The sequence below is a fragment of the Haplochromis burtoni genome, unplaced genomic scaffold, assembly GCF_018398535.1.
Source record: "Haplochromis burtoni strain Fernald_Lab_line unplaced genomic scaffold, NCSU_Asbu1 Contig_3, whole genome shotgun sequence".
Lineage (NCBI taxonomy): Eukaryota > Metazoa > Chordata > Actinopteri > Cichliformes > Cichlidae > Haplochromis > Haplochromis burtoni.
In genome coordinates, this window is record NW_024582364.1 from 6,301,206 (window position 1) to 6,312,406 (window position 11,201).

Consider the following 11,201-nt stretch of genomic DNA (forward strand, 5'->3'; position numbering starts at 1 on the left):
GCCCATATTTTGCCCTAAAATGTCCTGTGGCTGAAAAACAAACCCAAATCATCACCTCTCTGCCACCATGCTTGACAGCTAGTATGAAGTGTTTGTCATGATATGCTGTGTTTTCACGAAATGTGACACTCTGCATCGTGGTCAGACATCTCCACCTTGGTCTCATCTGTCCAAAGAACACTTTTCCAGATGTTTTTGGGTTTGTTCAGGCCCAAAAAGAGAAGAGGTTTTCTCCTGGCAACCATTCCAACTCTGCAGCCTTCTTCCAACTGTACCGTCAGGAACATTAACATTATATCTGTGTGAGTTTGATATTGTCTTGTGGTTTCAAAATTTCTCTTAGCACTGCAAGGTCTGACCTTGGGGTTAATTTGCTGGGGCATCCACTACTCAGAAGATTGTAACATGTTGTTAACAAACACCTAAATGCTTTAGACCTGTAAGCTGCCAAAACTTCTGCTTTTACAGAGATGGTCACAGTTGCTGATGATCAATTAATCAAATGCATTTTATTATCAGCACCTATCAGCTACTTATCTTAAGTCCTATAGAAGCTGTAATGGTATACTTAGTTTTTCATAGCTGTATATAGAGTCCTGTGAATTGTTTTTCCTTTTTTTTCCAAATGATGGTAAATGTTTTTCTTTCAAGTTGACAAGAGTGAAAAATGCTGAGCAATTCCTTGTTTTGTAGAACAGATTTTTTTTTCAAGAGGATGAGTTTTGGAGTTCATCTGGACTCCCGACCAGCCCCAGTGTTATTACTGCACTGCAGGCGATCACAGTGTGATTGTAAAGCCCTCTTGCTGCAAATGAAAACATTGATCGGGCGAGTCAGTGCCATGCATTTATGATTTAATGATCCATTACCTTGTCTGAATGTGGAAGTTGTTTGTGGTCCCCGTGTGCTCGTAGTCATGCACCGCCGCCGCAAAGATCATGGCAAAGATCTCAAGCTCAGTCAACCAATGCTGGAGGCAAAAGAAGAAGAAAAGAGGAGGACAAGGGAGCGAGGGAAAAGGAGGGGTGAGGTAAGGATGATGATGAGGAGGGCATTAAGACGGATATATAAGAGGGAACGGTGTTCAGGAGAAGAGGTAACGACATGAAAAAGACAGACGTTGACAGGAAAAGGAGGTGGGGAAAGTAATGAAAAGAATGGACAAAAATTAGAGAAGAGAGATGAGAAGCAAGTGAATTGAAAAAAGAGAGACGCAGGGAATAGAACATCAAGCCATAAAAATGTAGAGGCGAAAAGTGATATAAAAGATCCAGAGAAGTATGCGGCACGAGAAATACATTACCGTCAGGGATGAAAGGAAACAAATGGGAAGAAGGAGATAGAGGAAAAGGTTAGAAAAGCAAAAAAGAAACTTTAGATAAGACAAGCTCTATTGAAAATTGCATTTTAAACTCTCACTTCATCACTTCTGGTTTCAGTTTCTCTGTGATGGTCTGTCAATCTGCTTTGTTCCACATATGTCACCAAATATTACAAAAAAAACCCCACAAGTCTCTTTTTTAAGTTTACTATAAGTTTAGTGTCACAAGGTGAGACTACACATCACACCTTCCTATGTGTGTTTTTGGGGCATGTTGTAGCTGTTTGATGTGTGATTCATGATTACAGCAAAGAAGATAATGTCAGTGCAGCAGCACACTGTTGCAGGAATAGTTTGAGATAATCTTATTTCATTTCTGGCCGAGATGTCAGTGAGGAAGATCGATAACAACTCTTCAATATATAATTAGTTAATATTATTGGTGGATTTGCAGATTTTTTTTCAGTGAATCAATCATTAGTTTCATCTATAAAATCTAAAATCTAATCTGTAATCAGCACACTGTAATCAGGGCTTTTTCCCCTCTAAGATGTGCATGCATCTGAGTGCCCTCACATACACAGAGTGGGGATTTAGCTCAGGAAGCCCAGTCGATATTGGTGACTAATCAACAGTGGGGGGTGGAGGAGTCATTAAAAACAGGGTGGATGCATGATGGCTGATCCACCATTCACTGTATTTCCTCATGGGTCTGCTTTATGAATGACCTGTTGATTGTTGATTTAATGGAGTCTGGAGGGCCTGCAAAATGATAGATGTCCTTCACCTGCTCTCCAAGGAGCCTGTGGTTCTAGCAGTAATGTGGTTTCCTCCGCAAGGCACTGCCCAGAGAAACATACCATGTCGACAGCTGTCGCAGCCACCTTATTAAGGTGATTAAATAAAAACACTGGAAGCGGGGGCAGCCGGCTGGTTAGGGACTTTGAACTCAGGCTAGTGTTTTTTATTCCTTTTTTGAATAAATGCTGCATCAGAAATGCCCTAAAGTCACCTCGGTGCAAAGAAGTGAAATATAGGTCACCTGATAGTAAAAAGAGCAAAAGCAGCAAAATCTATGGAGCAGCAATGATATACCCAGGAAAAAAAGGCAAGAGGTAATATTTTATTTTATATTCGGTGCCTATTCCTTAGATGTTTTCAACCTTCCTAGAATTAATTTTGGCTCTTGTTTATTTTTTTGTCTAAAAAGATGGTTCATGGATTCTTCAGGCTAAAAAAAGCCATATTTAAAAGCTGAATGTCAGGCAAAGCTGCAATTAGGCTGACAGAGATGTTCTGAATACCATGTGGATAAAATCCCCTCACTTTCACAGACTAAGCTTCGATCCCGTGAGCCTGCTTTCTTGGAACTAAACCAAGATGGTCAACAGTTTTTTTGGGGTTTTTTTTTGCTTGTTTCTTTTTAGCAGGTTACTGTATGTATGTGTATAACATTATGTTACCTAACTTGTCCATGATTTACTCACCACCATGCCAGTCTTGAGTAGCAAGTAGTGCACAGTCTGTGTGACATCAGCAGCATGAATCAGGTTGTGGTAGGGGTTTTTATGTTTGCTGTATCCGACCTCAAGGGCCTCAACAAATGACACCACCGCAGAGATTGGGATCTGACATTAGACAAAACAACAAGAAAATGTAAACAGGAAACCCTTCTCCAAGATATCTGGTGACTTGAATGATGTACTATCAGTTGAGATGAAATGTGGCCAGCCCCCTTCATATAATGATTAAAATTTAGTGAGATAATCTTATTCTAAGGTGGAGAGGAGAGTGTGCCCACATCCATCAAATAAGGAACAGTGAAGATTCTTACTCATACTGAATAGTTTTTCTTGTTTTAATGGCATAAACCACCACATATCAGTTTCAGGTGGTACATTATTTCCTTGGGGCTTTACCTTGAAACGACTAATGAGATCATATCTTGTGAGCAGCTCGTAGAATATGAATTTAAGTGCGTGGTCTCCACTGGCCTCATTCAGAGCGAAGACATCAAACGACCACTTGTCAACATTCTGTATGAAGGAGAAACATTTAAATAATGACACCATCCTTGTCAAACAACTTATTCATCCTCTACCAACACAAAAGGAAAACACACAACACAAACAAACGGTGCCAAAAGTCCACTTCATATAAATATTTCAGAGTATGTCGATTTTCACAGCGTGTATGTGTGCACCAAGTAACTTTTCCTTATGCGTATGTTTCTTTTTGAATGTGAGTGCGCACGTTAATACCTTAAGCACAGATATGACAGAGGCCGGGTAGCTGAGTCCCACCATATTGGAGGTACGCCGGTACATCCTGTTTGAACGAGATAAAAACATCAAATGAAAAGCACTGCTGAGTGCAAACAGCAGAGGTTACTACACCAACCCCAAACCACAGCCTGCTGGTTTCCCTAAAGCTTCAAATATGCACAACTCACTGTGAAGCTATATTAGACAGGTTAGGTTGAGAAGAGGTAAATGCTTTGCAAGCTAGTCTTTTTTTTTTTTGTCTTTTTTTTTTTACATGCGAAAGCTTTATCCTCACATATGAGGATAAAATATAGTTTTACTTCATTGCAAGCTGCAACACAAGCTACATAATTCCCCATGAGACCAACGAGTCATTAGATTCAGTTGGATGGCTACAAAATTAGTGTGTGGTGCTCAGCATCTCGCAATTTAGTGGAATAAGAACAGATGCTAGAGATTCAAATTTAGCATCACAATAGTTGTAATGAATGGCAGATATCTATACAGATAGTGGACAGCTCAGAGTGCACCACGCTGTTCCACATTTTCACTTTAATCCTCCATTTTCCAATATGGCTTCACTGTAAAACAGATTAAGAAAGATTATAACTCACATGTTAGAGGCTTACTGATTTAAACAAATACATGTTGCATGTTACTGTGTGATAAAGCACAGCCTAGAGCTGTATGCAGCTCTCCGAATGATTGTGCTTAGCCAGGCTTGCCAAGGAACTGATGATGTATTGTTGACTCAGGTGAGAGAGCCAGCGTTCCGAGGATGCACACACATTTCCAGCAGATTGAAATTTTAACCAAAGAGTGTGGCTTTAAATTTTGAATTATTTCCTCTCTCTCCTACTTGTCAGTCGCTGTCATTCAGTTTGGTGCTCACACGTTCAGATAAGGCAGTCTTAAGTAAGAACTTCATCACCTATCAGCAATAATATACCAGAGATTTACATTGCAAGACAGAAAAAATATATTATTTACATATGTATATATATTGTAATTGAATAATAAATGTGCCAAACGGTTTGCCTCTCTCACCTTTACTGCTTTGAATCCTTCCTCCCTCTGCTGTATACCTAAGTATTTATTAAAGCACCAACAGATGTAAATAAAGAAAAACCTAAAAACAGACAACCCTCCTCCTCCAGCTTTTGCTTATCTATTCTAAGAGCCTCTTATATATGAGCTTTACACCTGCCAAAAGTAAAGTCTCAAACTATTTTTTTGGCTACAAAGAACTACTATTTCCCTCGGTAAAGGATTCTACTTAACCTGCACCCCTGCCTCTCACTATAAAGTCTTTTTTGCTTTTTAGACACCTCATACGTCTTCATCTGAACTAGAGTAAAAAGACCTGCGGTCAAAGTCTCCTGTCATGATTTGATTATCTAAAGATTGTAAACAATGACCAGAGGAGAGGCACTAGTTCCCTTCCAGACCACTTGAATTACTATATGCTGAAAGGTTATTATTGATCTTTTCGTCTAATAGTGCCAAAAACATGTTGCCAACCCCTAGCTTTAATAACTACTCTTAAATTATGTACAAAAGAAAGTTATATTACTGCATTTTAGTATTTGCCTTATTGCCTTCAAATGTTTTTCATGATTCATCTAAAAAGACTTATGTCATATCAAATTTACACATCAACATATCATCTATCCAGACACAAACAAAAGCAAACAGCATGTGCAATAAAATGGGTGACTTAAAATAAGTTTCGAGCCTTTGCATAACTCAGTTATTTACTATTCCTCATTAAATTACACAAAACTTTGAACTACTTTAACAAACAAAAGCAAACAAAACAGTTTTAGAACACCATGTCTTCTATCCATTTGTTATGCAAGGCCAAACTAAAGACGCTGATTGAACTGCTTCAAGTCGTGACACTGATTTGGATGCACCAATAATAGATTGGCAAGGGGGGAAATAAAAGGTGATAGGCCATGAATTATTTAAGGCTGATGGCTCCAGGCTCGGATGTGATCGTGGAAGTGTTTTTGTGCGACACAAACAAATTCTACCTCTCAACAAATATTCCAGCCTGAACGGCGTGGACGATGCTTCGGAAGCGAGGTTTTTCCTCGTTACGTCTTAGCATCAGGCCCATCTGTCGGGTAAAGGTGGAGGCCAGCCAGTCTCGCACTTCTGAAGGCACCGACTCTGACTGAATGTCACTGAGTTCATCTTCTGTGTCCACCAAGCGCCTGGAAGAAACCACATCATTATTATTATTAGTAGTGGTAGTAGTAGTAGTGCAAGACAGAAATAAAGGTACAAAAAAGGAAGATGCAGAGACCAAAGATTTACTAAAATATTTATTGTTTATTGCACATTTACATTCACAAAGGATAGAACTCAAATCCTAATGCTGTCCATCAAATAATATTACCTCTTATGTAAGATCAAAACAACCCAGGCCTCTTGAAACACCGGGACGCAGAATACCAATCCAATTTATAATTCTCCACAGCCACCCTGTTGTGTTGACATGTATGAGGGATCAAGAGCAAAGCCTGCAAACCCTCTGAACTAAATACATGCTCGCAAGGCAGAGAGAGTGAGAGAGAGATGGAGAGGGGGGTGGGGGGGAGAAAGCATTCACAACATAGGTTTTATGGCGCTACATGGATTCTGCACTGGATAGTTCATCATCCTCCATCCTAGGGTGGCGCTGCCATTGCTGACCCTAATCTGACTGGATCTAGATGATGAGAGGTTTTCAAAATTCCATAAGCCTGGTCGTATCTCAGATTTTGGACCTCCACTGGACTTTTGAAATATACTGACCTACTATATTTCCTAATAATAAATTTTAAAATGTGCAGTGACACCAATGATTCTATGACTTTACCCAAGTAATTTTCTATTTTTAAACTTGGCCAGAGGGGCAGCAGAACAGAAATTATTTGTATTTTGTTCTTTTGAAATTTAAAGACCACTTATTAAATGTATATACCCCTTGCCCATGTTTGTCACAGAAAACTTCAGTGGTAAGTGAAGTACATTGATGAAGAGTAAATTTCTCACATTGAAGGTAATGCAGGTCATTTAAGGTAAAAAAGCAAACTTGTACCATCCCTTTGTCTATCTGATATTGATGCTTGGCCAATCAGCAGCTATGTCAACCTCTGAGAAAAAGATCTGGCTACCACTTGAAAGTGTGAAATGCAAAAATATTGATTATGTAAAATGACTCTGATATCTAGATGATGAGAGGTTTTCATAATTCCATAAGCCTGCTCTTATGGAAGACCAGGCTTATGATCCAACTATTATATAGTTGGATCATTATTATTGATCCCTAAGTGGCTTATTACCTTGTTGTGGCTGAGGGCTTTATCTTTTACCCCTAAACTTCAGAGGATTCCCTGGTCCTTCAGGTAAGATCCACCAATCATCCAGCCTGGACTGGTGACTGGCCGGTCAGTCTCAAGTATGTCTAATCATGACCTGGTCCCTTTCATGCAAGTGCAACGCACTTGCGCACACTCATGGCTGCACACTGATGTGCTCTTAAATCACTTAAATCACCTCCACTCAGCTGAAAAAGTTATGATTAAAACCGTATTTATGTATTACAGAAATTTTTATTTTTGACTATACATGCTGTCGGTTAAATGTCCTATAAATAGAAACTATAATTGGAAAAGAAAATTGTATCAGTAGGTCATACTTAGAAAAACATCAGAAATTGTAGTTGTTGGCCAAGAAATTGCAATCAGTGCATCTCTATTAACATCCCTTTCCTGTAAAAACATTTGTTGTTATTGAGAAAATGAAGATGAGAAATCCACATCTGTGTGTAAATGCCTTCACTTGCCTTGGAGAAACAAATGAGGAGGGCTTGTTGTTCTCATCATTAATTAACGAGCTAACTATCATTAATTAACAGTAGTAACAATATTTTAATGTTACATTAAGCTGAGGTGCAGCAAACATTAACAACTTATCTACTTCTGGGTAGTTTATGTGCCCCACGTTTTATGTGATAGACTCCAGCCTCACTATGACCCTGAACTGGATACACATGAGAAAATGGATGAATGGATATTATGAAAATGTGTTGCTTGTAAGAATCTGATCTGAAAAGTATGAAAAATCTGAAAAGCATTGATCAGCCTTTTATAGTATCAGGATGATTATCAGAACTGATGTTCTGAATCTTTCCAGTTGTCCCCAAATATTTACTGCTTACAATTTATTACAATATCCTGCATTATAACATAGCAGCATTATCAGATTGTTAATATGCCATAAAAGAAAGAGGAGAACAGACGAGGTGTTATCTATGGTAGTACAGATGTTGCTGAGGCAGACGTAGATGTCCACATTGTTATGATGCATTTTAATGATGGCAGTTTATTTACATGGCTAAGGTTAAGCCAATGAAAACAACCAATCTTCTGTTGCTGTGTAGCATGAGCACACTAGCAGAGAACCTGTTTCACACAGCCAGCCAAACGTGTCTCCAAAGTGCTGTGTCAGTGCTGGTCTGGCAGCACACATTTTCATTCTGGTACAGGAGGAAATCATTCTGGCTTCTTTATATTTCTTTAACCCAGTCACACCTGTCTCTGGTGGCACTGAGCCCAGGATGCATTGATGCAAAACTCCACTGGAAAAATCTTGTTTTGGTCTACAGGAAGGCAAGCACCAATATAATAATGATCAAACTCCTACATGTAAAGATGCCCCCCACAGGTTTTAGTTTCTTTTAGGTAGCTAGCTTAAAGGTTATTTTTTCCAGCTGCCAGCAAAGAAGGAGATTTAGAATTTGTTAACATACAGCCAGCAGGAAGCTACGGCTGAGCTAGACTGAATCAGCTGGAGAGATGATCTGTGTGATTAGTTGTTATGTTGTGAGGCAATGTGGGGGCTGCTTTTCTGTGATTAGTTATTATACCAGTGGCTGTATGTAAGTTACTTGTCAGACATTCTAGCACAGGGTAGAAAATTAAACCAGTATTTCAAGTTCTGGTCTGTAAATTCTATTTAGAGTCATAAAAACTAATTAAAATCATGACATATGAATTATTCTATAATCTTTACTGTAGCACTGATGCCAGATTACTTAAGCCAGTTTCCACTTCAGCAAATTCTGGCCTTAGAGCTGCAGGGTTTTCTTGATAAATGGACCATTTTAAAGCAACTTCCAACATTTTCTTACCTTGTTTCCTCGATGTAAACAGATTCCAGCACAGACGCCGCATACTCAAGGTTTTTCTTGAGGTCAGTAAGTGAAGCCTCTCCTCTCTCCAGTTGCTTTACCAGACATCGTAATCTAAAACAGAGATCCAAAAGTCATTTAACAAATGGGATTACACCCATGACATATGACATGATAAACTATCGTAAATGATATTGGATTAACCCCATCTGGGTTGTGTTCCTTGTGTGTGTGTGTGTGTGTGTGTGTGTGTGTGTGTGTGTGTGTGCCAAAACAAACCCGTATTTGCAGTACAAATTGCAAAGTAGGCAGCAATAGACCACAAACAAAATACAGCTTGACCTATAAGCTAGATTTAACTGTGTTTTTTTGGAGACGCGGGTTTGTCCGCCCACACAAAGTGACTGAACAGCAGTACAGCAGCAGAGAACCAGATAAAACTAAATTCTCAAACTTACAAGATGAGATTCACCCTCCTGTCCTTTTCAGACTGGGATGAGAGAAGTTGGGCTAGAATAGCGTTAGATAGCTTTTCTCTTTTCTATACTTTTCCATTAAAACTTCCTTGAAAATATCATGTCCTGTCCAAATGATTTGTATAGGTATAATACCATCCAGTGGGGCATTTTCACAAGAGACATTCTAGTCAAACACGGGTAAAAAGTAATAATGACTGCATTTCTTATATTCGTGAGCTACAGATGGTTGTTATTTTACATGCTTGGTCACTGCTGGGACACTTAATTGGAACTGAACAATTGTTAACATTATTAGTTTCACCTGTGCTTTTTTCTGCTCTGTCGAGAGACACTGTCTGCTGTTTGAAAGGTCTCACCGTTCTAAAAATTGCACATCTTTGATGTGTGTACACTGTGTTTTGACAGTTGGCTATTTTAAATAAAGCAGCTCTAATATTGCTGTTCCAAGTGCTCCTAATACGTGGCTTTTGACACCAAGTATTTTTAAAAAAAATGTTTTCATGCCTGCAAAACTAGGTTAGAGTCGCATGTTTTTCTTAGATAGTTCAGATTCTATTATGCTCTATTATTAAGTAATACATGTGACTATAGACCCATGTGCAGAGTGTAATATCCTCAAACCCTCAAGTCCAATAATAGAATTAAAGAGAAAAGCAAGTTCCATCTTCCATTCTTGCACAGAGTAACCAGTGTGTGCACCACCTGCTGCTGTGCTGGAGGTCATGCTTTACCTTTCACAGTGAAAGCCCAGAGAGGCTACGCTTGTTGTTGAATTATTAAGCAGAGCGATGGGGGAATAGGAGCGTTTCGATGCACTCATTGATTACATTCCCTGACAGCAGTAGCAAATTTTACCAAGCAAAGACTCCAAAATGTTTCTGTGAAAATGCATCTCCACCATTTTGGTTTCCTTTAGACCACTGAAAGACGTTTTCACAGAGAAAGAGAGAGAGAGCATGCATTTCAACATGTATACCTGACAGCAAGGCCAGTAACACACACTTTGCTGTGCAGAAACATCAGAATCAAAATCAGCTTGATTGGCAAAAGACTTGTGAGAGTATTTATGTTAGTATGTTAAGTTACAAGGCTATAAGTTATTGCTGTTATGTTGTGTTTGGTCCCACGTTGTTATTGTTCATTTATGTAATCGCCAGTGTTTTCACAGCTTATGTGTTGAGCTTGGCTACCGATGATGGAGGCTACGTCCACACTAGCCCGGATAGATTTGAAAACGGTGTTAACGTCTGAAAACGCTCCGCATCCACACTAGCATTTTCAGTTGTTTTCACAGAGTTGCACGTCCACATTGAAACGGCCGAAAACGCTTACACTCCAGTCCTGTGCATGCGTGAAATGCAACAAGATTCGGCCTGCCTCATTTCTGTCTGCCGCTTTATTACTTTCCGGCTTTTTTGAAACATTGCGGCAAAATGTCGAGGAAAAGCACTGAGTTACTTAAATGGACTAACAATGAGGTGGAGTTGTTGCTGCGAGTAACACAAAAGTACAAAGTTGCCAAAGGGAGTGAGAATTAAAGAATTTGAAGAAAAGCTATCTGGAGCATGTACAGACTGATATTAATCTGTAATAGGGCTGTCAAAAGTGAGAGCAAACAAGACAACTGCTGTATAATGCACTCTGCTATCTTAGTTTAATTGGTCACATGACTTCATCATATGACTAACATGCTTCATCGTTTTAGAAAGTCTCTGTGCTCGCTATCCACACTGCGACGCGAAAGCACAGTTTTCAAATGTATGCGTTTTCGAGAGCGTTTTCAAAACACTGCATTTTCCATAAGCGAAAATGCCGACTCAGTGTGGACGGGAGGCCAAAACGGAGAGAAAACGATGCGTTTTCAAATGAAAACGCATTAGTGTGGACGTATACAATACAATCCACCCCTCACAACTCATCAGGAAACTGACAGACCTGGGCATCAGTTCCCTCAT

General features: G+C 39.3%; 1 protein-coding gene across 7 annotated transcripts in view; it reads right to left on the reverse strand.

Moving 5' to 3' along the window:
- The window catches only part of pde1cb (phosphodiesterase 1C, calmodulin-dependent b), a 118,655-nt gene that overhangs the window by 17,729 nt on the left and 89,725 nt on the right, over positions 1-11,201 (reverse strand). For all 7 annotated transcript variants that reach the window (XM_042220294.1, XM_042220291.1, XM_042220292.1 and 4 more), the window contains 6 exons: positions 8,768-8,881; positions 5,622-5,804; positions 3,583-3,649; positions 3,241-3,357; positions 2,809-2,949; positions 870-970 (listed from right to left, as the gene is read on the reverse strand). In XM_042220294.1, coding sequence (XP_042076228.1) covers positions 870-970; positions 2,809-2,949; positions 3,241-3,357; positions 3,583-3,649; positions 5,622-5,804; positions 8,768-8,881 — 723 coding nt within the window. The remainder of the gene's footprint in view (positions 1-869; positions 971-2,808; positions 2,950-3,240; positions 3,358-3,582; positions 3,650-5,621; positions 5,805-8,767; positions 8,882-11,201) is intronic.